We start from the raw sequence: 27,627 nt of genomic DNA, 5'->3' as shown, positions 1-27,627 counted from the left end.
CCCCAAAATTGGGATGGGGACCCCAAAAATGGAATGGGGACACTTTGGGGACCTCAAAATTGTGATGGGGACATTTTGGGGACCCAAAAATGGGGGGAGGGGACATTGGGGACCCCCAAAATTGGGGAGAGGACCCCAAAACTGGGATGGGAACATTTGGGGACCCCCAAAATCGGGATGGGGACATTTTGGTACCCCAAAATGGGGATGGGGACCCCCAAAATTGGGATTGCACCCCAAAATCGGGATGGGGACACTTTGGGACCCCAAAATTGGGATGGGGACCCCAAAACTGGGGATGGGACACCTTGGGGACCCCCAAAAATTGGGATGAGACCCCAAAATGGAGGCGGGGGACATCTGGGGACCCCAAAAATTGAGATGGGACCCCAAAACTGGGGAAGGGACCCCAAAATTTGAGATGGGGACACTTTGGGGGACCCCCAAAAATGGGGCTGGGACCCCAAAACTGGGGGAGAGGGGACACTGGGGACCCCAAACTTGGGGACAAATCCGAGTGCAGCCACCCCAAAGTCGCCGCCCCCCAAATTTATTTCCGGAACCGCTCCAGGGCCCCCCTGTTTGGGGGGGATCCCCCCAATTTTGGGGCTTTTCCCCCCAATTTTGATCCAGGACCTCCCTTCTGCCTCTTCCTCTTGATTTTGGTTTTTTCCCCATTTTTTTGCCCAATTTTTGGGGTTTTTTTCCCCAATTTTTTCTCAATTTTTTGGGCGTTTCCTTCCCCTTTTTCCTGATTTTTTGGGGTTTTTTCTCCCACTTTTTGGAGCTTTTCTCCCAATTTTTTCCCCTTTTTTGGGGGGTTTTCTCCCTTTTTGTTTGCAGATTTTTGGAGGTTTTCTCCCAGTTTGTTCCCAGATTTTTGGGGGGTTTTCCCCTCTTTTTTCCTCTTTTTTTTGGGGGGTTCTTCCTGGTTTTTCTCCTTCTGCTCCAAACTCTGCCGGATCCGGGCCTGGGGAGGGAAAAATGCAAAATTTGGGACTCCTCCCAAAAATCCCCGGAATTTCCCAAAAACCACACCCCAAAATTCCCCAAAAAATCTCAAAAAAAATCCCCAAAAAGTAAAGAAAAAAAAACTCCCAAAAATGTCCCCAAGAAATTTCTGAAAGTAAAAAAAAAAATCTCCCCAAACTTCCCATAAAATTCCCAACAAAATTCCCCCAAAATCCCTGTAAGAAACTTCCCAAAAACTTCCCAAGAAATACTGCAAAAAATCCCCCAAAATTAAAAAAAAACCCATAAAAATTCCCCAAAAATTCTGAAAAAATTCTGAAAAACATCTTAGAAATTTCCCAAAAAATTCTGAATAATGTTCCTAAATGAACCCCAAAAATTCCCAAAACTCCCCAAAAAATTCCCAAAACTCCCCAAAATTCTCAGAAGAATACTCAAAAAATCCCCAAAAAATCCTCAAATATTCTAATAAAAATCTCTCAAAATATTCCCATAAAAATCCCAAAATTCCCCCCAAAAATGTTTTCAAAAAATTCCCCCAAAATCTTGAAAATTCCTCCCAAAAATCCCCCAAAAATTCCAATAAAAATCCAAAAAATATCCACTGAAAATCCCAAAAAAATCCACTGAAAATCCCAAAAAATAAAAAAATTCTAATAAAAATCCCAAAAAATTCTTGAAAATAAAACCCAAAAAATATCCCCCAAGAAATTCCAATAAAAATCCAAAAAATTCTTTTAAAAAATCCCCAAAAAATCCCAAAACATTCTTTAAAAAAATCCCAAAAATCCCAATTAAAATACCCCTAAAAATCCAGTAAAAATCCCCAAAATTCTTTTTAAAAATCCCCAAAATTCCAATAAGAACCCCCAAAAAATTCCAATAAAAATCCAAAAATTGTTTAAAAAAATCCCAAAAATCCCAATAAAAATCCCAAAAAATCCCAAATAAATCCAATAAAAATCCCAAAAAAATCTCAAAAAAAAAAATCCAATGAAAATCCAGAACAATCTCCAAAAATTCCAATAAAAATCCCCCAAAATTCCAATAAAAATCCAAAAAAAATCTCCAAAAACATCCCCAAAAATCCAACAAAAATCCCATTAAATCTCAAAAAAAATCCAATGAAAATCCCCAAAAATCCCAATAAAAATCCCAAAAAACCCCCCAAAAATTCCAAAAAAATCCCAAACAATCCCCAAAAAATCCAAAAAAACCACAAAAAAATTCCAAGACAAATCCCCAAAAATCCCCCAAAAATTCAAATAAAAATCCCCAAAAATCTCCAAAAAATCAAAAAAAATTCCAATACAAATCACAAAAAACCCCAGAAAAATCCAATAAAAATGCCCCAAAAATCCAATGAAAATCCCAAAAAATCCCAAATAAATCCAATGAAAATCTCAAAAAATGCCTAAAAGTCCAATAAAAGTCCCAAAAAAATCCCCCCAAAATTCCAATGAAAATTCCCAAAAAATCCAATAAAAATCCCAAAAAAATCTCAAAAAAATCCAATGAAAATCCCCAAAAATCCCAAAGAAATCCTATAAAAATCTCAAAAAAAAATCCAACAAAAATCCCCAAAAATCTCCAAAAAATCCAATGAAAATCCCAAAAAATCCCCCAAAAAATCCCAAAAGATTCCAACAAAAATCCCAAAAAATCCAATTAAAATCCCAAAAAATCCCAAATAAATCCAATAAAAACATCAAAAAATCCAATAAAAACACCAAAAAATCTCCAAAAATATCCAATGACAAAAAAATCACCAAAAAATCAATGAAAAATCCCCCCAAAAAATCAATGAAAAATCCCCAAAAAAATCCAACAAAATCCCATTAAATCCCAAAAAAATTCCAATAAAAATTCCCCAAAAAAAATCTAAAAAATTCCGAAAAAATCCCCAAAGCTCCCAATGAAAATCCCAACCAAACCCCACTAAAATTCCCCCAAATTTTGCCCAAAATCCGCGGATTTCAGCCCAGACCCACCCTGGTCTCCTCGTGCTGCCGCTGCCGCCGCCGCAGCTCCGGGGCCCGACCCCGGTGGCGCCTCCGGGGACGGAACTTGGGCTTGGAAGTGGGGTCAAAACCCTGGGAAACGGGAAAATGGGGAAAATAATGGGGAAAAATGGGGAAAATGAGGAAAATTGGGGATTTTAGGAAGAAAAATGGGGAAAATTGGGGGGAAAAATGGGGAAATAATGGGGGAATAATGGGGCAATAATGGGGGAAATTGGGTTTGGAATTGGGGTCAAAACCCTGGGAAACGGGAAAAAAGGGGAAAAACTGGGGAAAATTGGGGGGAAAAATGGGGGAAAAATGGGGAAATAATGGGGGAAATGGGGAAATAATGGGGAAATAATGGGGGCGAATTTGGTTTGGAATTGGGGTCAAAACCCTGGGAAATGGGAAAATAATGGGGAAAATTGGGGAAAATGGGGAAATAATGGGGAAAAATGGGGGGAAATTGGGTTTGGAACTGAGGTCAAAGCCCTGGGAAATGGGAAAAAAAAAGGGAAAAAATGGGGAAATAATGGGGGAATAATGGGGCAATAATGGGGGAAATTGGGTTTGGAATTGGGGTCAAAACCCTGGGAAACGGGAAAAAATGGGAAAAACTGGAGAAAATTGGGGAAAATTGGGGATTTTAGGGAGAAAAATGGGGAAAATTGGGGGGAAAATGGGGGAAAAATGGGGAAAAATGGGGAAATAATGGGGGAAATGGGGAAATAATGGGGAAAATGGGAGGAAACGGGAAAATAATGGGGAAATAATGGGGAAAAATGGGATTTTGGGGAGAAAATGGGGAAAAAAAGGGGAAATAATGGGGGGAAAATGGGGAAATAATGGGGAAATAATGGGGGAAAATGGGGAAATAATGGGGAAATAATGGGGGAAAATGGGGGCGAATTTGGTTTGGAATTGGGGTCAAAACCCTGGGAAATGGGAAAATAATGGGGAAATTGGGGAAAATGGGGAAATAATGGGGAAAAATGGGGGGAAATTGGGTTTGGAACTGAGGTCAAAGCCCTGGGAAATGGGAAAAAAAAGGGGAAAAATGGGGAAATAATGGGGGAATAATGGGGAAATAATGGGGGAAATTGGGGGAAAATGGGTTTGGAATTGGGGTCAAAACCCTGTGAAACGGGAAAATAATGGGGAAATTGGGGAAAATTGGGATTTTGGGGGGAAATAATGGGGAAAAATTGGGAAAAATTGGGGATTTTGGGGGGAAAAATGGGAAAAATGGGGAAAATTTGGGGATTTTGGGGAGAAAAATGGGGAAAATTGGGAAAATAATGGGGAAATAATGGGGCAAATTGGGGAGAAATTTGGTTTGGAATTGGGGTCAAAACCCTGGGAAAGGGGAAAAATAATGGGGAAAAATGGAAAAATTTGGGGAAAAATAGGGAAATAATGGGGAAATAATGGGGAAGTAATGGGGAAAATTTGGTTTGGAATTGGGGTCAAAACCCTGGGAAATGGGAAAAAATGGGGAAATTGGGAAAAATGGGGAAAAAATGGGGGAAATTGGGAAAAAATGGGGATTTTGGGGGCAAAAATGGGGAAATAATGGGGGAAATTGGGGAAATAATGGGGGAATAATGGGGAAAAATGGGGGAAATAATGGGGGAAATGGGAAAAATTTGGGGGAAATGGGTAAATAATGGGGAAAAGTGGGAGGAAACGGGGAAAATAATGAGGAAAAATGGGATTTTGGGGAGCAAATGGGGAAAAAAGGGGAAATAATGGGGGGAAAACGGGGAAATAATGGGGGAATAATGGGGGGGAATTTGGTTTGGAATTGGGGTCAAAACCCGGGAAAATGAGGAAAATTGGGGATTTTGGGGAGAAAAATGGGGAAAATTGGGGAAAATTTGGGGATTTGGGGGGAAAATGGGGAAAATTTGGGGATTTTGGGGAGAAAAATTGGGAAAATTGGGGAAATAATGGGGGAAATTGGCTTTGGAATTGGGGTCAAAACCCTGGGAAAGGGGAAAATAATGGAGAAAATAATGGGGGAAAATTTGGGGAAAATTTGGAGAAAAATGGGGGAAAAATGGGGAAATAATGGGCGAAATTGGGTTTGGAATTGGAGTCAAAGCCCTGGAAACGGTAAAAATGGGGAAAATTGGGAAAAATTGGGGAAAAATGGGGGAAATTTGGGAAATAATGGGGAAAAATGGGGGGGAATTGGGTTTGGAATTGGGGTCAAAACTCTGGGAAATGGGAAAAAATGGGGAAATAATGGGGGAAAATGGGGAAATTTGGGGCAAATTGGGGATTTTGGGGGTAAAAATGGGGAAAATGGGGAAAAATGGGGGAATAATGGTGGAAATTGGAGGGAAATTGGGTTTGGAATTGGGGTCAAAACCCTGGGAAATGGGAAAATAATGGGAAAATTGGGAAATAAGGGGGGAAATTGGGTTTGGAATTGGGGTCAAAGCCCTAGGAAACGGGAAAATAATGGGGAAAATTGGGAAAAATTGGGGATTTTGGGGAGAAAAATGGGGAAAATTCGGGAAATAATGGGGAAAAATGGGGGGAAATGGAGAAAAAAGGAGAATTTGGGGGTGGAATATGGGGGGAAAATGGGGAAAAATGGGGATTTTGGGGGGAAAATGGAGATTTTAGGGAAATAAATGGGGATTTTGGGGGTGGGAAATGGGGAAGAATTGGGGAAAAATTGGGAAAAGGGGGAAAATGGGATTTTTGGGGGGGCAATTTGGGGGGAAATGGGGGAAATGTTGATTTTGGGGGTGGGAAACGGGGAAAATGGGGATTTTGAGGGAGATTTTGGGAAAAATAGAGGAGAAATGGGGAAAAATGGGGATTTTGGGGGTGGGAAATTTGGGGGAAAATAGAGCGAAAATGGGGGAATTTGGGGAGAGAAATGGGGAAAACTGGGAGGAAATTTTGGGAGGAAATTTTGGGGTAAAATTTGGGCTAACTTTGGGCTGATTTTAGGGTGGATTTGGGGTGGATTTTGGGGTGAAATTTGGGCTGATTTTGGGGTGGATTTGGGGGTGATTTTGGGGTGGATTTGGGGGTGATTTTGGGCTGATTTTAGGGTGGATTTGGGGGTGATTTTGGGGTGGATTTTGGGGTGCAATGTGTGGATTTTGGGGTGAAATTTGGGCTGATTTTGAGCTGATTTTAGGGTGGATATGGGGGTGATTTGGGGCTGGTTTTGGGATGATTTTGGGGTGGATTTTGGGGTGCAAAGTGGGATTTTGGGGTGAATTTGGGACTGATTTTGGGGTAATTTTGGGGTACATTTTGGGGTGCAAGGTGTGGATTTTGGGGTGAAATTTGGGCTGATTTTAGGGTGGATTTGGGGGTGATTTGGGGCTGGTTTTGGGGTGATTTTGGGGTGGATTTTGGGGTGAAATTTGGGCTGATTTTAGGGTGGATTTGGGGGTGATTTTGGGCTGATTTTGGGGTAATTTTGGGCTGATTTTAGGGTGGATTTGGGGGTGATTTTGGGCTGATTTTGGGGTAATTTTGCGGGTGATTTTAGGGTGGATTTGGGGGTGATTTGGGGCTGTTTTTGGGGTGGATTTTGGGGTGAAATTTGGGCTGATTTTAGGGTGGATTTGGGGCTGATTTTGGGCTGATTTTAGGGTGGATTTCGGGGTGATTTGGGGCTGTTTTTGGGGTGATTTGGGGGTGGATTTGGGGGTGATTTTGGGCTGATTTTGGGGTAATTTTGGGGGTGATTTTAGGGTGGCTTTGGGGCTGATTTTGGGGTGATTTTAGGGTAATTTTGGGGTGGATTTGGGGCTCACCAGGCGCTGCACCCTCTCCTGGTGCTTCTGCTCCAGCCCGGCCGTGTCCACGCGCGACAGCAGCGCCGGCTCCGGGGTCAGCAGCTCCGCCGGGATCTGGGGGGAAAAAACCAAACTTTGGGCAAAAATGGAAATTTGGGGGGAAAAATGGGAATTAGGGGGGAAAATCCAAGGATTTGGGGAAGAAAAATGGGAATTGTGGGGGAAAGAAATGGGGATTTTGGGAAAGAATGGGAATTTAGGGGGAAAATGGGAATTGTGGGGGAAAGGAGCAGGGATTTGGGGGGAAAAAGGGGTTTGGGGAAATAAATGGGGATTTGGGAAAAGCAATGGGGATTTGGGGGATTTTGGGGATTTTTTACCTTTTCCAGCAGCGCCTTCACCTCCCCCTCCCCAAACTCGCAGATTTTGGGGTGAATTTGGGGAATTTTGGGGATTTTTTTATCTCCCACCCCCCAAACTTGCAGTTTTTGGGGTGAATTTGGGAATTTTGGGGTAAATTTGGGAATTTTGCGGTGAATTTGGGGAATTCTGGAGTGAATTTTTGTGGAATTTGGGTTTTTTACCTTTTCCAGCAGCGCCTTCACCTCCCCCTCCCCAAACTCGCAGATTTTGGGGTGAATTTGGGGAATTTTGGGGTTTTTTACCTCCCACTCCCCAGCTCTCCGATTTTGGGTTGAATTTGGGAATTTTGGGGTGAATTTTGTGGAATTTGGGATTTTTTACCTTTTCCAGCAGCGCCTTCACCTCCCACCCCCCAGCTCTCAGATTTTGGGATGAATTTGGGGCATTTTGGGGTGAATTTGGGGAATTTTGGGGATTTTTTACCTTTTCCAGCAGAGCCTTCACCTCCCACTCCCCAGCTCTGGGAATTTGGGATGAATTTGGGGAATTTTGGGGATTTTTTACCTCCCACCCCCCAAACTCAGATTTTGGGGTGAATTTGGGGAATTTTGGGGTGAATTTGGGGAATTTTGGGGTGAATTTTGGGGATTTTTACCTTTTCCAGCAGCGCCTTCACCTCCCACTCCCCAAACTCTCAGATTTTGGGCTGAATTTGGGGAATTTTGGGGGGAATTTTGGGGTGGATTTTTGGGGTGAATTTTGGGGTGAATTTGGGGAATTTTGGGGTGAATTTTGGGGATTTTACCTTTTCCAGCAGCGCCTTCACCTCCCACTCCTGGCGCTGGCGGCGGCTGCGGAACGGGTTCTGCTCCAGCGCGTCCAAATTCGGCTCCCCAGAGCCTGAAATTTTCCCAAATTCCCAGAGTTTCACCCAAATTTGCCCAAAATCCCCGAATTTCACCCCAAACCCCACCTGGCACCAGGACACTGGTGAACCCCGACCCGTGCCTGGCCCCCAAATCCCACCCGAAACCCCCAAAAATCCATTAAAAAACCCCAAAAATCCACCCAAAATGCCCCAAATTTTCTCCAAATTATGCCAAAATTCCCAATTTTTTCCCAAATTTTCCCGAATTTCCCTGAATTTCACCCCAAACCTGGCACCAGAATGGTGCTGAACCCCAGCCCCTGCCTGACCCCAAAAATCCATTTAAACCCCCAAAAATCCATAAAAAACCACCCACAACGCCCCAAAATTCCCAGAATTTTTCCCCAAAATTCCCAATTTTCCCAAAATCCCTGAATTTCACCCCAAACCTGGCATGAGCACGCTGCTGAACCCCGATCCGTGCCCAGCCCCCAGATCCCACCCGAAACCCCCAAAAATCCATTAAAAAACCACAAAAAACCACCAAAAATTCCACAAAAACCACCCAAAATGCCCCACAATTCCCAGAATTTTTCCCCAAAATTCCCAATTTTCCCAAAATCCCCAAATTTTGCCCCAAACCCCACCTGGCACGAGCACACTGGTGAATCCTGATCCGTGCCCAGCCCCCAAATCCCACCCGAAAGCCCCCAAAAATCCATTAAAAATCCAGAGAAAATCCATTAAAAACACCCCAAAAATCCATGAAAAACCACCCAAAACGCCCCAAAATTCCCAGAATTTTTCCCGAAATTCCCAAATTTTCCCAAAATCCCCAGATTTTCTCCCAAACCTGGCACAAGCACGCTGGTAAATCCTGACCCGTGCCCAGCCCCAATATCCCACCCGAAACCCCCAAAAATCCATTTTAAAAAACCCAAAAAATTCCACAAAAACCACCCAAAACGCCCCAAAATTCCCAGAATTTTTCCCCAAATTCCCAAATTTCCCAAAATCCCCGAATTTCCCCCAAACCTGGCACCAGGAGGCTGCTGAACCCCGATCCGTGCCCGGCCCCCAGCACGTCCTGGAAGGGGCAGAAGCGCAGCCCCCGCGCCGGGCTGGGCACTCGGTGCTGCAGGAACGGAGCCACTGGGGGGGAACCCGAGTCCACTTTGGGGTAAATCTGGGCAGAAATGGGAAAATTAGGAAAAAAAAGGGAATTTTGGGGTGAAAAATGGGGATTTGGGGAAAAAACCCGGGGGTTTTAGGAGGAGAAATGGGGATTTTAGGAGGAAAAATTGGAATTTTTTGAAGGGGAAACTGGAATAGTTTGGGGGGAAAATGGGGATTTTGGGGAAAAAAATGGGATTTTTGGGAAATAAAAATTCAAATTTTGGGAAAAAAAGGGGTTTGGGGGCAAAAATGGGAATTTGGGGTGGGAATGGGATTTAGGGTTGTTTGGGGGTTTGGGGTTCGGTGCTACAGGAACGGAGCCACTGGGGGGGAACCCGAGTCCACTTTGGGGTAAATCTGGGCAGAAATGGGAAAATTAGGAAAAAAAAGGGAATTTTGGGGTGAAAAATGGGGATTTGGGGAAAAAACCCGGGGGTTTTAGGAGGAGAAATGGGGATTTTAGGAGGAAAAATTGGAATTTTTTGAAGGGGAAACTGGAATAGTTTGGGGGGAAAATGGGGATTTTGGGGAAAAAAATGGGATTTTTGGGAAATAAAAATTCAAATTTTGGGAAAAAAAGGGGTTTGGGGGCAAAAATGGGAATTTGGGGTGGGAATGGGATTTAGGGTTGTTTGGGGGTTTGGGGTTCGGTGCTGCAGGAACGGAGCCACTGGGGGGGAACCCGAGTCCACTTTGGGGTAAATCTGGGCAGAAATGGGAAAATTAGGAAAAAAAAGAGAATTTTGGGGTGAAAAATGGGGATTTTGGGAAAAAACCCGGGGGTTTTAGGAGGAGAAATGGGGATTTTAGGTGGAGAAATGGGGATTTGGGGGGGAAAAATTGGAATTTTTTGGGAGGGCAAATGGGGATTTTGGGGGAAAAAATGGGATTTTGGGGACATAAAAATTCAGATTTTGGGAAAAAATGGGGTTTGGGGAGGAAAAATGGGAATTTAGGGTGGGAAAATGGGGATTTTGGGGTGGAAAATGGGATTTGGGGGTTTGGGGTCATTTGGGGGTTTGGGGTTCGGTGCTGCAGGAACGGAGCCACAGGGGAGGACTCCGAGTCCAGCTTGGGGTAAATCTGGGCAGAAATGGGAAAATTAGGGAAAAAAAGGGAATTTTGGGGTGAAAAATGGGGATTTGGGGAAAAAAACCGGGGGTTTTAGGAGGAGAAATGGGGATTTTAGGTGGAGAAATGGGGATTCAGGAAGGGAAAAATTGAACTTTTTGGAGGGAAAATGAGAATTTTGGGAGGGGAAAAAATTGGGATTTGAGGTAAAAAGAAGATTTGGGGTGAAAAAAGGGGATTTTGGGAAAAATTGGGATTTTTGAGAAATGATAATTCCAATTTTTGGACAAAAACCTGGGGAATTTGGGGTGGAAAATGGAGATTTGGGGTTCGGTGCTGCAGGAACGGAACCACAGGGGGGGACCCCGAGTCCAGTTTGGGGTAAATCTGGGCAGAAATGGGAAAATTGGGGTGAAAAATGGGGATTTTGGGGTGAGAAATGGGGATTTGGGGAAAAAACCCGGGGGTTTTAGGAGGAAAAATGGGGATTTGGGGAGGGAAAATTGGAATTTTTGGGGGGTAAATTGGAATAGTTTGGAGGGAAAATGGGGATTTTGGGGAAATAAAAATTCAAATTTTGGAAAATAATGGGTTTTGGGGAGGAAAAATGGGAATTTAGGGTGGGAAAATGGGGATTTTGGGGTGGAAAATGGAGATTTGGGGGTTTGGGGTTCGGTGCTGCAGGAACGGAACCAAAGGGGGGACCCCAAATCCAACTTGGGGTAAATCTGGGGAGAAAAATGGAGATTTTGGGAAAAATGGGAAATCTGCGGGAGAAAATGGGGATTTGGGGAAAAAACTCCATGGTTTTAGGAGGGAAAATGGGGATTTTGGGGGTAAAAAAGGGGATTTTTAGGGAAGAAAAGAAGATTTTTTGGAGGGGGAAAAAGGGAATTTTTTGGGGGGAAAAAAGAGGAATTGCTGGGGAAAAAACCTGGATTTTTTGGGAGGAAAAAAGGAGTGAAAATGGGGATTTTTAATGGGTAAAATGGGATAAAATGGGGGTTTTTGGGGGTAAAAAAGGGGATTTTTGGGGAAAAAAGGGGGATTTTTTGGGGGTAAAAAAGGGGAGTTTTGGGGATAAAAAGGGGGATTTTTTGGGGGAAAAAAGGGGATTTTTTTGGGGGAAAAAGGTTTTTTTTGGGGGGGTAAAAAAAGGGGACTTTTTTGGGGAAAAAGGGGAATTTGGGGGGGGTAAAAGGGGGGAGTTTTGGGGGGTAAAAAAGGGGATTTTTGGGGGGGAAAAGAGGGGATTTTTTTGTGGTAAAAAAGGGGATTTTTTGAGGTAAAAAAGGGGATTTTTGGGGTAAAAAAGGTGAATTTTTCGGGGTTAAAAAGGGGATTTTTGGGGGTAAAAAAGAGGAATTTTGGGGGTAAAAAGGTGAATTTTTGGGGTTAAAAAGGGGATTTTTGGGAGTAAAAGGGATTTTTTGGGGGTAAAAACGAGGATTTTTTGGGGTAAAAAAGGGGATTTTTTGCGGTAAAACTGAGGATTTTTGGGGGTAAAAAGGGGATTTTTTGGGGGTTAAAAAGAGGATTTTTGGGGGTAAAAAAGGTGAATTTTTGGGGTTAAAAAGGGGATTTTTGGGGGTAAAAAAGGGGATTTTTTGGGGTAAAAAAGGTGAATTTTTTTGGGGTTAAAAAGGGGATTTTTGGGGATTTCTTCACCTGCAGCAGGTCCCCGCAGGCCGCAGCCAGGAGCCTCCTCTGGCTGAAGTCGAGCTGGGAGGCCCCAGTGGGGACCCCCCATTCCTGCAGCACCCCGAAAGTTCTCAGGTCAAAAATGCGAATTTTCCTGTCCAGCCCCGCCGTGGCCATCAGCCTGCAGGGAGAGAGAACGGCAGCCAAATTCACCCAAAATCCAGCAAAAATTCACCCAAAATCCGACAAAAAATCACCCAAAAATGCCTCCAAAATCTGACAAAAATCCAGCCAAAAACACCCCCAAAATGCAGCAAAATTCACCCCAAATCTGACAAAAATCCAGCCCAAAAGGCCCCCAAAATCTGACAAAAATTTACCCAAAATCCCAACAAAATCCAGTCCAAATCCCAACAAAATCCAGCCCAAAATCCCCACAAAATCCACTCCAAAATCCCAACGAAATCCACTCCAAAGTCCAGCCCAAAATCCCATTAAAATCCACTCCAAAATCCCAACAAAATCCAGCCCAAATTCCCACTCAAGGGGGAGCCTGCAAGGGGAGAGCAAATTACAGAAAAATTCACCCAAAATCCAGCAAAACCCCGCCAAAATCTGCCCCAAAATCCACCCAAAACTTGGCCAAAATCCCACCAAATGTGCCCCAAAATCCCAAAATCTGCCCCAAAACCCACCCAAAACTTGGCCAAAACCCCACCAAATGTTCCCCAAAATCCCAACAACCTGCCCCAAACCCACCTAAATCTGCCCCAAACCCACCAAATGTGCCCCAAAATCCCAAAAATCTGCCCCAAACCCACCTAAATCTGCCCCAAATCCCACCAAATGTGCCCCAAAATCCCAAAATCTGCCCCAAAACCCACCCAAAACTTGGCCAAAACCCCACCAAATGTGCCCCAAAATCCCAAAAACCTGCCCCAAACCCACCTAAATCTGCCCCAAATCCCACTAAATGTGCCCCAAAATCCCAAAATCTGCCCCAAAACCCACCCAAATCTGCCCCAAACCCACCTAAATCTGCTCAAAAACCTGCCCCAAACCCACCTAAATCTGCCCAAAACCCCACCAAATGTGCCCCAAAATCCCAAAAACCTGCCCCAAACCCACCTAAATCTGCCCAAAACCCCACCAAATGTGCCCCAAAATCCCAAAAACCTGCCCCAAACCCACCTAAACCTGCCCCAAATCCCACCAAATGTGCCCCAAAATCTGGCCAAAATCCCACCAAATCTGCCCAAGACATGCCCCAAATCCCACCAAAATCCCACCAAATCCACCCCAAACTGACCCAAGCCATGGAAACCGCCCCAAATTTCCCAAATTTCCGGAAGGTTCCGCGGTTTCTCACCGGCCGCTGCCGTGGACGGCGATGGCGCGCACGGCGCCCCGATGCGCCAGCAGCCGCACCGCCGGCTCCGCCACGTTGGGCGTCCACAGGGAAACCGTTCCTGGGGGCAAACACGGAGAGTTTGGGAAAGGGGAACCACAAAAAAACCCAAAATGTCAATGAGGACTCCCAGAGTTCCCAAAATTCCCAGGAATTCCTGGAAAATTCCACATTTTCCCTCACCGAGGTGGATGAGGGCCGTGGCCAGGTGCTGGGCCATGGGAACCCCAAAACTCCAATAAAAACCCCCAAATCCCAATAAAATCCCACAAAATCTCAATAAACTTCCCCAAACCCCTCTGGAAATTCCCAAAATTGCCAGAAAATTCCCCAAATTCCCACAGAATTCCCAATTTCCCCTCACCTTTGGGGTGCCCGAGGTGCACGAGGGCTGTGGCCGAGTCCTAGGCCATGGGAACCCCCAAAACCCCAAAAAAACCCCCCAAAATCTCAATAAAATGCCCCAAAATCTCAATAAACCTCCTCAAACCCCTCTGTAATTCCTGAAATTCCCGAATTCCCAAATAATTCCCACAGAATTCCCGATTTTCCCCTCACCGTTGGCGTGCCCAAGGTGGATGAGGGCCGTGGCCAGGTGCTGGGCCATGGGAACCCCAAACATCCCAATAAAAATGCCAAAACCCCAATAAAATGCCCCAAAATCCCAATAAACCTCCACAAACCCCTCTGGAAATCCCCGAAATTCCCACAAAATTCCCGAAATTCCCACAGAATTCCTGAAATTCCCACAGAATTCCCAATTTCCCCTCACCATTGGCGTGCCCCCAGGTGCACGAGGGCCATGGCTGGCTCCTGGGCCATGGGAACCCCCAAAACCCCAAAAAAACACCACAAAATCACAATAAACCTCCCCAAACCCCTCTGGGGACTCCCAAAATTCCCAAATAATTCCCCAAAATCCCAGATAATCTCCACAGAATTCCCAATTTCCCCTCACCGTTGGCGTGGCCCAGGTGCACGAGGGCCGTGGCCAGGTCCTGGGCCATGGGAACTCCCAAAACCCCCCAAAAAAACCCCAAAATCTCAATAAAATGCCCCAAAATCTCAATAAACCTCCTCAAACCCCTTTGTAATTCCTGAAATTCCCAAATTCCCAAATAATTCCCACAGAATTTCCGATTTTCCCCTCACCGTTGGCGTGCCCAAGGTGGATGAGGGCCATGGCCAGGTCCTGGGCCATGGGAACCCCCAAAGCCCCAAAAAACCACCACAAAATCTCAATAAATCCCCCAAAATCCCAACGAGGACTCACAGAATTCCCAAATAATTCCCAAAATCCCAAGAAATTCCCACAGAATTCCCGATTTTCCCCTCACCGTTGGCGTGGCCCAGGTGCATGAGGGCCGTGGCCGGGTCCTGGGCCATGGGAACCCCCAAACCCCAATAAAAACCTCTCAAACCCCAATAAATCCCCCAAAACCCCAATGAGGACCCACAGAATTTCCAAATAATTCCCAAATAATCCCTAAAATCCCCGAAATTTCCACAAAATTCTCGAAATCCCCACAGAATTCCCAATTTCCCCTCACCATTGGTGTGGCCCAGGTGGATGAGGGCCATGGCCAGGTCCTGGGCCATGGGAACCCCCAAACCCCAATAACAACCCCAAAATCTCAATAAAATGCCCAAAATATCAATAAACCTCCCCAAACCCCTCTGGAAATTCCCGAAATTCCCACAGAATTCCCGATTTCCCCTCACTGTTGGCGTGCCCCAGGTGGATGAGGGCTGTGGCTGGGTCCTGGGCCATGGGAACCCCCAAACCCCAATAAAAACCCCAAAATCTCAAAAACCCCCCACAAAATCTCAATAAATCCCCCAAAATCCCAACGAGGACTCCCAGAATTCCCAAATAATTCCCAAAATCTCAAGGAATTCCCACAGAATTCCCGATTTCCCCTCACCATTGGCGTGGCCCAGGTGTACAAGGGCCGTGGCCAGGTCCTGGGCCATGGGAACCCCAAAAATCCCAATAAAAACCCAAAAAATCTCAACAAAAACTCCACAAAATCTCAATAAACCTCCCCAAATCCCTCCGGAAATCCCCGAAATTCCCACAAAATTCCCAAAATTCCCAGAAAATTCCCGAATTCCCCTCACCGAATTCCGGTGCATGAGGGCCATGGCTGGGTCCTGGGCCATGGGAACCCCAAAAAACCCAAAAAAATCCCACAAAATCCCAATAAAAACCCCCAAAATCCCAACGAGGACTCCGGTATAATTCCCAAATAATTCTCAAAATTCCAGAATTCCCAAATAATTCCCACAGAATTCCTGATTTTCCCTCACCATTGGCACGCCCGAGGTGTATGAGGGCCGTGGCCGGGTCCTGGGCCATGGGAACCCCAAGAAACCCAAAAAAACCCCAAAAAATCCCACAAAACCCCAATAAAAACCCCCAAAATCCCAACGAGGACTCCGGTATAATTCCCAAATAATTCCCAAAATTCCAGAATTCCCACAGAATCCCCACAGAATTCCCGATTTCCCCTCACCGTTGGCGTGTCCCAGGTGGATGAGGGCCGTGGCCGGGTCCTGGGCCATGGTGGCAACGCAGCCGCTCCTCGTACTCAACAAAACCCCTCTGGGGACTCCCGAAATCCCCAAATAATCCCTAAAATCCCCGAAATTCCCACAAAATTCCCACAAAATTCCTGAAATTCCCGATTTCCCCTCACCGTTGGCGTGCCCCAGGTGGATGAGGGCCGTGGCCGGGTCCTGGGCCATGGCAGCGGCGCGGCCGCTCCTCGTGCTCAGCAAAACCCCTCTGGGGACTCCCGAAATCCCCAAATAATCCCCAAATAATCCCTAAAATCCCTGAAATTCCCACAAAATTCCCAGAAAATTCCTGAAATTCCCGATTTCCCCCTCACCGTTGGCATGCCCGAGGTGTATGAGGGCTGTGCCTGGGTCCTGGGCCATGGGAACCCCAAAACTCCAAAAAAAAAGGCTCAAACCCCAATAAAAACCCCCAAAATCCCAATAAACCTCCAAAATCCCAATGACGACTCCCAGAATTTCCAAAATTCCCAAAATTCCCACAGAATTCCCGAATTCCCCTCACTGATGGCGTGCACAAGGTGCACAAGGGCCGTGGCCGGGCTCTGGGCCATGGGAACCCCCAAACCCCAATAACAACCCCAAAATCTCAATAAAAACCCCCAAGATCCCAACGAGGACTCCCAGAATTCCCAAATAATTCCCAAGATTCCGGAATTCCCAGAAAATTCCCGAATTTCCAACCATTGGCATGTCCCAGGTGGATGAGGGCCGTGGCCGGGTCCTGGGCCATGGCGGCGGCGCGGCCGCTCCTCATGCTCACTGAAACCCCTCTGGGGACTCCCGAAATCCCCAAATAATCCCTAAAATCCCCAAAATTCCCACAAAATTCCCACAAAATTCCGAGTAATTCCCCCAGAATTCCTGATTTCCCCTCACCGTTGGCGTGGCCCAGGTGGATGAGGGCCGTGGCCGGGTCCTGGGCCATGGCGGCGGCGCGGCCGCTCCTCGTGCTCAGCAAAACCCCTCTGGGGACTCCCGAAATTCCCAAATAATCCCTAAAATCCCCCAAATTCCCACAGAATTCCCATAAAATTCCCGATTTCCCCTCACCGTTGGCGTGGCCCAGGTGGATGAGGGCCGTGGCCGGGTCCTGGGCCATGGCGGCGGCGCGGCCGCTCCTCGTGCTCAGCGTCGCCACCTCGCGGCCCACGGAGACATCGAGGAAATGCAGCAGCCCCTGCGAGCTCTGGGGAAAAACGGGGTGAAAAACGGGGAAATTGGGAAAAACGGAGAGAAATTGGGAAATTGGGGAATAAATGGGGAAAATGGGGGGGAAATGGTGTGAAAATGGGAAATAAATGGGAAATGAATGGGGAAAATGGGGGGGGGGAATGGGGAAAATGGGGGGGGGGAAATGGGAAATAAATGGGGAAATAACGGGGGGAATGGGGAAAATGGGGAAATTGGGAAAAATTGAGAGAAATGGGGAAATTGGGATATAAATGGGGAAAATGGGGGGGAAATGGGGGGGAAATGGGAAATAAATGGGAAATAACTGGGAAATAAATGGGAAATAAATGGGAAATAAATGGGGAAAATGGGGGGGAAATTGGGGGGGAGAAATGGGAAATAAATGGGGGGGGGGAAATGGGGGAAAATGGGAAATAAATGGGAAAAAAATGGGAAATAAATGGGAAATAAATGGGGAAAATGGGGGGAAATTGGGAAAATGGGGGGGAGAAATGGGAAATAAATGGGGGGAAAATGGGGGAAAATGGGAAATAAATGGGGAAATAACAGGGGGTAATGGGGAAAATGGGGGAAAGTGGAGAAATTGGGAAAAATGGGGAAATGGAAAAAATGGGGGGGAATAAGGGAAATGGGGGCAAAGGGAAAATGGAGGGAAGAATGGGAAATAGGAAAAATGGGGGAAAAATTGGGAAATTGGGAAAAATGGGGAAATGGGAAAAGTGGGGGGGAATGGGGGAGAAATAGGAAAATGGGAAAAATGGGGAAATTGGGGAAAATTGGGAATTGGGAAATAAATGGGGGGGAAAATGGGGGGAAATTGGGTAAAATGGGGAAATGGGAAAAATGGGGGGAAATGGGGGGAAAATTGGGGGGAAATGGAGGGTAATGGGGACAATGGGGAAATAAATGGGGAAAATGGGGGGAAAAGGGGGGGAATGGGGAAAAATGGGGAAATTGGGGGAAAATGGGGAAAATGGGAGGGAAATTGGGAAAAAGGGGGAAAACTGGGAAATAAATGGGGAAAATGGGGGGAAACTTGGGGAAAAATGGGGGGGGGATAGGAAAATTGGCAAAAAATGGCCAAAAAAAGGCAAATTTTGCCCAAAATCGCCGGAATTTGCCCCAAATGTTGGGTGTCCCCCCAGCACTGACCGTGGCCGCCAGCAGGAAGTGGTAGGGCAGGAACTGCAGGTGCAGAAGGTTCTGGAAGCTCCTGAGCACCCAAAAATGACCCAAAAATCGGCCGAAAATAGTAAAAAATTAGTCAAAAATAGTGGGTTTTGCCCAAAATCGGCATTTTTTCCCCCAAATTTTGGGGTTTTGAGCAGGAGGTGGCATGGCAGAAAATCCAGGTGCTGAATCCCAAAAAAATTCCTCCCAAAATCATGGAAAAATGGGCAAAATCCATGGAAAAATCAGCCAAAAATGGGAAAAGAAATGGCCGAAAATGGCGAATAAATGGGTAAAAAAAGTTGATTTTTGCCCAAAATCATCGGAATTTGCCCCAGATTTTGGGTGTCCCCCCAGCACTGACCGTGGCCGCCAGCAGGAAGTGGTAGGGCAGGAACTGCAGGTGCAGAAGGTTCTGGAAGCTCCGCACCACGTGGATCTCCAGCCCTTGGCTGTCGTAGACGTGCAGCCAGCGGCGCTGCGCCACCGCCAGCAGCGACTCGCAGTGCAGCCAGCTGGGGAAAATGGGGGAAAAAACGGGGATTTTGGTAAAAATGGGGATTTGGAGGGGAAAATGGGGGATTTTGGGGGCTTGGGGAAAAAATGGGGGGGGGTTGGGGGAAAAAAATTGGGGGGTTTTAGGAGGAAAAATGGGGATTTTAGGGGGGAAATTGGGATTTAGGGGGAAACTGGAGCCAAGCCCTCCCAGTCCCTCCCAGTCTATTCCCAGCCTCCCCCAGTCCCTCCCAGTATATCCCAGTCCCTCCCAGTCCCACCTGACATCCCACACTGGTTCCATCCCAGTCCCATTCCCAGTATATCCCAGTATATCCCAGTATATCCCAGTCCCACTTGAGGTCCCTCACTGGTTCCATCCCAGTCCCTCCCAGTATATCCCAGTATATCCCAGTCTGTCCCAGTCCCTCCCAGTTCCCTCCAGTCCCTCCCAGTATGTCCCAATCCATTCCCAGTCCCTCCCAGTCCCATTCCCAGTTCCATCCCAGTATATCCCAGTCCATCCCAGTATATCCCAGTCCATCCCACACTGTTTCCATCCCAGTCCCTCCCAATCCATTCCCAGTATAACCCAGTCCATCCCAGTATATCCCAGGCTATCCCACCTGACATCCCGCACTGCTTCCATCCCAATCCATTCCCAGTCCATCCCAATTCCCCCCAGTTTGATCCCAGTCCCTCCCAGTATATCCCAGTCCTTCCCAGTATATCCCAGTCCTTCCCAGTCCCCCCCAGTCCCATTCCCAGTATATCACAATCCATTCCCAGTCCCTCCCAGTATATCCCAGTCCCTCCCAGTCCATCCCAGTCCATCCCAATCCATTCCCAGTCCCTCCCAGTCCATCCCAGTATATCCCACCTGACATCCCTCGCTGGTTCCATCCCAGTAGTTCCATCCCAGTATATCCCAATCCATTCCCAGTCCCTCCCAGTATATCCCAATCCATTCCCAGTATACCCCAGTCCATCCCAGTCCATCCCAGTCCCTCCCAGTATATCCCACCTGATGTCTCTCACTGGTTCCATCCCAGCCCTTCCCAGTCCATCCCAGCCCCAATCCATCCCAAATCCATTCCCAGTCCCTCCCAGTATATCCCAGCCCCTCCCAGTTTGATCCCAATCCATTCCCAGTCCCTCCCAGTATATCCCAGTCCCTCCCAGTCCCATTCCCAGTATATCCCAATCCATTCCCAGTCCCTCCCAGTATATCCCAGCCCCTCCCAGTTTGATCCTAATCCCTCCCAATCCATCCCCAATCCATTCCCAGTCCCTCCCAGTCCCATTCCCAGTATATCCCAGTCCCTCCCAATCCATTCCCAGTCCCCCCCAGTATATCCCAGTCCCTCTCAATCCATTCCCAGTCCCTCCCAGTCCCATTCCCAGTATATCCCAATCCATTCCCAGTCCCTCCCAGTCCCCCCCAGTCCCTCCCAGTATATCCCAGTCTATCCCAGTTGCCCACCTGACGTCCCTGACCGTCTCCATGACGTTGAACTCGCTCAGGAGGCGCCGCTGGGCCCAGTCCAGGGCGGCCACGTGACCGCGGAGCCCTCCCAGTAACAGGAACCTGCCAAACTGGGAGTGACTGGGACGGACTGGGGGGGACTGGGGTGGACTGGGAGGGGACTGGAGTGGACTGGGAGGGACTGGGACGGACTGGGGTGGACTGGGATGGACTGGGATGGACTGGGACGGACTGGGAGGGGACTGGGAGTGACTGGGACGGACTGGGAGGGACTGGGAGGGGACTGGGATGGACTGGGAGGGACTGGGATGGACTGGGAGGGACTGGGAGGGGACTGGGAGGGACTGGGAGGGACTGGGAGGGACTGGGAGGGGACTGGGAGGGACTGGGAGGGACTGGGATGGACTGGGAGGGACTGGGATGGACTGGGAGGGACTGGGAGGGGACTGGGAGTGACTGGGAGGGACTGGGACAGACTGAGAGGGGATTGGGAAGGGCTGGGAGTAACTGGGAATGGACTGGGATCAAACTGGGATGAACCGGGAGGGACTGGGATAAACTGGGAGCGACTGGGAGGGGACTGGGATAGACTGGGACAAACTGGGAGTGACTGGGATGCACTGGGAGGGGCTGGGAGCACTGGGAATGGACTGGGAGGGGCTGGGATGAACTGGGATGAACTATGAGCCCCAGTCCAGCGCAGCCACATGATCCCAGAGCCCTCCCAGTAACAGGAACCTGCCAAACTGGGAGTGACTGGGACGGACTGGGAGGGATTGGGATTGACTGGGATGGACTGGGATCAAACTGGGACAAACTGGGAGGGGCTGGGAGGCACTGGGAGGGGATTGGGATGGACTGGGACAACCTGGGAGGGACTGGGATCAAACTGGGATGAACTGGGATGAACTGGGAGCCTCAGTCCAGGGCAGCCATGTGACCCCAGAGCCCTCCCAGTAACAGGAACTTGCCAAACTGGGAGTGACTGGGAAGGGCTGGGGGGGATTGGGATCAAACTGGGATGGAACGGGAGGGACTGGGAGGGACTGGGAACAAACTGGGACAAACTGGGAGGGACTGGGATGGACTGGAAATGGGACTACGGGGGACAGGGACAGACTGGGATCAAACTGGGAGGGACTGGGAGTGAACTGGGATCAAACTGGGAGGGACTGGGATAGACTGGAAAGCAACTGGTCCATACTGGTTTATATTGATCTCTATCAGTCCATGCCAGTCCATACTGGTTTATACTGGTCCGTACTGGTTTATACTGGTCCGAACTGGTTTATACTGGTCCGTACTGGTTTCTCACCTGCCATTGTGGGTGTAGTCCACACTGGTTTATACTGGTCTGTACTGGTCTATATCAGTCTGTACTGGTCTATATCAGTCCATACTGGTCCGTACTGGTTTATACTGGTCCGTACTGGTTTCTCACCTGCCGTTCCGGGTGTAGTCCATACTGGTCTATACTGGTCTGTACTGCTCTGTATCAGTCCGTACTGGTCCATACTGGTTTATACTGGTATGCACTGGTCCATACTGGTCCGTACTGGTCTATATCAGTCCGTACTGGTCCATACTGGTCCGTACTGGTTTATACCAGTCCATATCTATCTATATCAGCCTGTACCAGTCCATACTGGTTTATACTGGTCCGCACTGGTTTATATCAGTCCATACTGGTCCGTACTGGTCCATACTGGTCGGCACTGGTTTCTCACCTGCCGTTCCGGGTGTAGTCCATACTGGTTTATACTGGGGTGTACTGGTCCATACTGATCTATACTGGTCTATATTGGTCTGTATCTATCTATATCAGTCCACACTGGTCCATACTGGTCTATACTGGTTTATACTGGTCCATACTGGTCCGTACTGGTCGGCACTGGTTTCTCACCTGCCGTTGCGGGTGTAGTCCAGCCGGTAGGGCCCGAACTGCTCCAGGCGCAGCTCAAAGTGCTGGGAACCCAAAATCCCCAAAATTCACCCCGAACTCACCCCAAATTCACCCCAAATTCACCCCAAAATTCACCCCAAATTAATCCCAAAATTCACCCAAAACTCATCCCAAACTCACCCCAAAATTCACCCCAAACTCACCCCAAAATTCACCCCAAATTCACAACGTCCCCAAAACCCCCAAAATTCACCCCAAATTCACAAAGCTCCCAACACTCCCAACATTCCTAAAATGCCCCCAAATTCCCAACACTCCCCCATTTTCCAACATTCCCAAAGTTCCCTAATTCCTAAAATTCCCCCAAATTCCCAACATTCTCAAAATTCCCAACGTTCTCCACATTCCCCAAATCCCCATTTTTTCCCCAAATCCCCATTTTCCCTCCCCAAATCCCAATTTTTTCACCCCAAAATCCCCATTTTCCTTCCCAAAATCCCCATTTTTCACCCCTAAATCCCCATTTTCCTTCTCAAAATCCCCATTTCTGCCCCACTTTCCCTCCCCAAACCCCCATTTTTCCCCCCCAACCCCAATTTTTCCCAATTTCCCCCCATTTTCCCCAATTTCTCCATTTTTCCCATTTTCCCCCCATTTTCCCCAATTTCCCCATTTCCCCAATTTCTCCATTTTCTCCCCATTTTTCCCAATTTCCCCATTTTCCCCCCCATTTTTCCCAATTTCCCCATTTTCCCCCATTTCCCCACCTTTTTCCCCAAACCCCATTTTCCCCCCAATTTCCCCATTTTCCCCCCATTTTTTCCAATTTCCCCGTTTTCCCCCCATTTTTCCCAATTCCTCATTTTTCCCCCCATGTTCCCCCTATTTTCCCCCCATTTCCCCCCAATTGCCCCATTTTCCCCCCTTTTTCCCCATTCCCCCCCCTTTTTCCCAATTTCCCCATTTCCCCCCCATTTTCCCCAAATTCCCAATTTCCCCCCCCATTTTTCCCAATTTCCCCATTTTCCCCCATTACCCCCAAATTTCCCCAATTTTCCCCCCATTTTCCCCCTTTTCCCCATTCCCCCCCATTTCCCCATTTTTCCCCAATTTCCCCATCTTCCCCCCATTTTCCCCCAACCCCATTTCCCCCATTTTTCCCCATTTTCCCCCCATTTCCCCATTTTTTCCCCTTTCCCCCCCATTTTCCCCCATTTTCCCCATTTTTCCCAATTTCCCCATTTTTGCCCCCCCCATTTTTCCCCCAGTTTCCCCATTTTTGCCCCCCCATTTTCCCCCCCAATTTCCCCATTTTCCACCCATTTTTTCCAATTTCCCCAAATTCCCCATTTCCCCCCCATTTTTTCCAATTTCCCAATTTTTCCCAATTTCCCCAAATTCCCCATTTCTCCCCCATTTTCCCCATTATTCCCACATTTTTGCCCCCATTTCGCCATTTTTCCCCATTTTTCCCATTTTTGCCCCCATTTTTTCCCATTTTCCCCCCCGTTTTCCCCCGTTCCCCACCTTGGCGGCGCTGCCGATGTCGACGGCGTCGGCGATTTCCCTCTGGGAGATTCGCGCCGAGTCCTCGCCCGGCTCCACCTCCAGGAACCTGCAGGGACCCCAAAATTCACCATTGCAACCCAAAAATTCCCTCTTTTCCCTCCTCAGAAATCCCCTTTTTTCCTCTAAAAATCCTTTCCCCAAAATTACCATTTTTCCCCTAAAAAAATCCACATTTTTCTCCAAAATATTCTCTTTTTCGGCAAAAAGTTCTAATTTTTTTTTCCCCAAAAAATCCTTTTTTTAACCCCCAAAAATTCCCTTTGTTCCTCTAAAATTTCCCCTTTTTTCCCCCTAAAAATTCCATTTTTCCCCCCTAAAAATCCCATTTTTCCCTGTAAAAATTCCATTTTTTCACCCAAAAAACTTCCCCTGATTTGGGATCAGCCTGGGATTTCAGGATCATCCCGGGGATTTGGGCTCCTTTGGCCCATTCCCGACGGATTTGGGGCCATTCCCGCAATCTGGGTGGATTTTGGGGTGATTTTGGGGTGATTTTTGGGTGGATTTTGGGGTGATTTTTGGGGTGATTTTGGGTGATTTTTGGGTGGATTTTGGGGTGATTTTGGTGTTCCTCACCCCGGCTCCTCGGGCAGCAGGGGTTCCCATCTCGCTGCTTTTTCCGCCGCTGAATTTTCCCGAATTCCCAAATTCTTCAGGTGCCAGCGGAGCCGGGGGGCGACGGCGCGGGGCTGGGGAGGGAAAACGAGGGGTCACCCCCAAATCCCACACAAACACCCCCAAAATTCCACACAAACAAACCCCCCCAAAATTCCACACAAACACCCCCAAAATTCCACACAAACAAACCCCCCCAAAATTCCACCCAGACACCCCCAAAATTCCACCCAGACACCCCCAAAATTGCACCCAGACACCCCCAAAATTGCACCCTAACACCCCCAAAATTCCACACAAATCCCACACAAATCCCCCAAAAATTCCACCCAAACACCCCCAAAATTCCACACAAATTCCCCAAAAATTCCACATAAACGCCCCCAAAATTCCTCACAAATCCCCCCAAAAGTCCACACAAACACCCCCAAAATTGCACCCAAACACTCCCAAAATTCCACACAAACACCCCCAAAATTCCTCACAAATCCCCCCAAAATTCCACCCAAACACCCCCAAAATTCCACTCAAACACCCCCAAAATTGCACCCAAACACTCCCAAAATTCCACACAAATCCCCCAAAAATTCCACCCAGATTCCCCAAAAATTCCACCCAAACCCCCCCAAAATTCCACACAAACACCCCCAAAATTCTTCAAACACCCCCAAAATTGCACCCAAACACCTCCAAAATTCCTCACAAATCCCCCAAAATCCCACCCAAACACCCGCAAAAGTCCACACCAATTCCCTCCAAAATTCCACCCAAACACCCCCAAACTTCCACCCAAACCCCCCCACAATTCCACACAAACACCCCCAAAATTCCACACAAACACCCCCAAAATTCCACACAAACACCCCCAATATTCCTCACCAATACCCCCAAAATTCCACAGAAACAGCCCCAAAATTCCACCCAAATTCCCCAAAAATTCCACATAAACGCCCCCAAAATTCCTCACAAATCCCCCCAAAAGTCCACACAAACACCCCCAAAATTCCACACAAATCCCCCCAAAATCCCACCCAGATCCCCCTAAAATCCCACCTAAACACCCCCAAAATTTCAACAATTCCACCCCAAATCCCCCCAAAATTCCAACAATTCCAACCAAATTCACCCAAATCCCCCCATATTCCACCCAAATCCAGCCAAACTTCTTCCAGGAACCCCCAAATTCCCTCAAATTCTCCCAAATTCGTTCCAGGAACCCCCAAATTCCACCCAAACGCCCTCAAATTCTCTCAAGTTCCCCCCAGGACCTCAAAAACGCCCTCAGGGGCCCTCCCAAAATTCCCAAAATCTCCTCGGGTACCCCTAAATCCCCTTTTTTTCCACTAATTCCCCCCAGGGACCTCCAAATCCACTCATTTCCCCCCAAAACTCCCTCAGAGCCCCCCAGATCCCCTCAAATCCCCCCAATTTTCCATAAAACTCCCTCGGAAACCCCCAATTTCCCTCAGGGACCCCCCCAAATCCCCTCATTTCCCCCCAAATCCCCAAAATCCCCTCAGAACCCCCAAAAATCCCCTCTGGATTCCACAAATCCCCTCAGGATTCCCAAAATCTCCTCAGGAGCGCTCAAATCCCCCAAGATTTCCCACAAAAATCCCCTCATTTCCCCCCAAAACCCCATCAGAAACCCCCAGACTCCCTCAGGATCCCCTCGAGATCCCCAAAATCTCCTCAGGGACCCCCCAAACCCCCTCATTTCACCTCTAATCTCCTCATTTCCCCCAAAAATCCCCTCAGAGCCCCTCAAAATCCCCTCATTTATCCGTAAACCCCCTCAGGATCCCCCAAATCCCCTCAGGATCTCTAGATTCCCTCAGGAATCCCCCAAATCCCACCTATTTCCCACAAAACTCCTTCAGAAACCCCCGAACCCCCTCAGGACCTCGTAAATCCCCTCAGGATTTCCCCCAGATTCCCTCATTTCCCTCCAAAATCCCATTAGGACCCCTCAAACCCCTCATTTCACCTCAAATCTCCTCATTTCCCCCAAAAATCCCCTCAGAGCCCCTCAAAATCCCCTCATTTATCCGTAAACCCCCTCAGGATCCCCCAAATCCCCTCAGGATCTCTAGATTCCCTCAGGAATCCCCCAAATCCCACCTATTTCCCACAAAACTCCTTCAGAAACCCCCGAACCCCCTCAGGACCTCGTAAATCCCCTCAGGATTTCCCCCAGATTCCCTCATTTCCCTCCAAAATCCCATTAGGACCCCTCAAACCCCTCATTTCACCTCAAATCTCCTCATTTCCCTCCAAAATCCCCTCAGAACCCCCAAAATCCCCTCAGAACCCCCCAAATTTCCTATATTTCCCATAAAATTCCCTCAGGAACCTCCAAATCCCCTTGGGACCTCATAAATTCCCTCAGGATCCCCCGAATCTCCTCAGGGAGCCCCCAAATCCCCTCAGGATCCCCCAAACCCCTCATTTCACCTCAAATCTCCTCATTTCCCCCAGAAATCCCCTCAAGACCTTCCAAATCTCCTCACTTCCCCTCAAAATCCCTTCAGAGCCCCCCCAAATCCCCTCATTTTACCCCTAAACCCCCTCCAGATCTCTCAAATCCCCTCAGGATACCCCAAAATCCCCTCAGGATCCCCAGATTCCCTCAGGAACCCCCAAAATTCCCCCTATTTCCCACAAAATCCCCTCAGGATCCCCCAAATCCCCTCAGGATCCCCAGATCCCCTCAGGAATCCCACAGTTCCCCCTATTTCCCACAAAATCCCCTCAGAAACTCCTGAATTCTCTCAGGACCTCACAAATCCCCTCAGGATTTCCCATAAAATCTGCTCATTTCCCCCAAAAATCTCCTCATTTCCCCCAAGTCCCCTCAGGATCCCCAAAATCCCCTCCGAACCCCTCAAACCCCCTCAGGATCCCTAAAGTCCCCCACGACCCCCCAAATCCTCTCAGGACTCCCTAAAATTCCCCAGATCCCCTCCTTTACCCCCAAACCCTCTCATTTCACCTCAAATCTCCTCATTTCTCCCCCAAATCCCCTCAGGATCCCCAGACTCCCTCATTTGACCTCAAATCCCCTCATTTCTCCCCAGACCCCCTCACGACCCCCCCTTTTCCCCCTTTTACCGTTTTCTCCTCCGAGCCCCGCAGGAACCGCTTCACTCTGGCCCGCGGCACCGGCGCCGGCCCGGGGAACGGGTCCGTTCTCTGCGGGAGAAGCAGCCATGAGGCCGGGACACCCCAAAACCTCCCCGGGAGCCCCAAAATCCGCCCCGGGACCCCCAAATTTGTAGGATTTCCCCCCCTTTCCCCTCACTCACCCCGGACACGCCGCCCGCCATCGCTACCATGTGGAGAA

At 48.1% G+C, this 27,627-nt stretch overlaps 1 protein-coding gene across 1 annotated transcript; it reads right to left on the bottom strand.

Annotated features, from left to right (window-relative positions):
• Window positions 1-550: 550 nt before the first annotated feature.
• Window positions 551-27,627, bottom strand: WDR46 (WD repeat domain 46). Its single transcript, XM_058822606.1, has 15 exons — window positions 27,590-27,627; window positions 27,396-27,476; window positions 24,246-24,358; window positions 23,628-23,715; window positions 22,101-22,162; window positions 20,195-20,299; window positions 18,581-18,731; window positions 16,906-17,041; window positions 13,234-13,333; window positions 11,892-12,045; window positions 9,012-9,162; window positions 7,914-8,008; window positions 6,764-6,859; window positions 2,964-3,065; window positions 551-970 (listed from the first exon to the last, which is right to left on the bottom strand). Exons 1-15 carry the CDS (start codon window positions 27,617-27,619, stop codon window positions 551-553), a joined length of 1,884 nt encoding a protein of 627 aa, XP_058678589.1. The 5' UTR covers window positions 27,620-27,627.

This window comes from Ammospiza caudacuta, chromosome 33 (assembly GCF_027887145.1).
Source record: "Ammospiza caudacuta isolate bAmmCau1 chromosome 33, bAmmCau1.pri, whole genome shotgun sequence".
Lineage (NCBI taxonomy): Eukaryota > Metazoa > Chordata > Aves > Passeriformes > Passerellidae > Ammospiza > Ammospiza caudacuta.
This window is presented reverse-complemented; position numbering and strand designations above follow the sequence as displayed.

Excerpts from the sequence above, each read along its gene's own strand:
- WDR46 (XM_058822606.1), bottom strand. The coding sequence starts at position 27,619 with ATGGTAGCGATGGCGGGCGGCGTGTCCGGG. Across the intron at positions 18,732-20,194 it reads GAGACGGTCAGGGACGTCAG|CTGGCTGCACTGCGAGTCGC; the intron begins GTGGGCAACTGG and ends CATTTTCCCCAG. Across the intron at positions 8,009-9,011 it reads CAGCAGCCTCCTGGTGCCAG|GCTCTGGGGAGCCGAATTTG; the intron begins GTTTGGGGGAAA and ends GGAAAATTTCAG.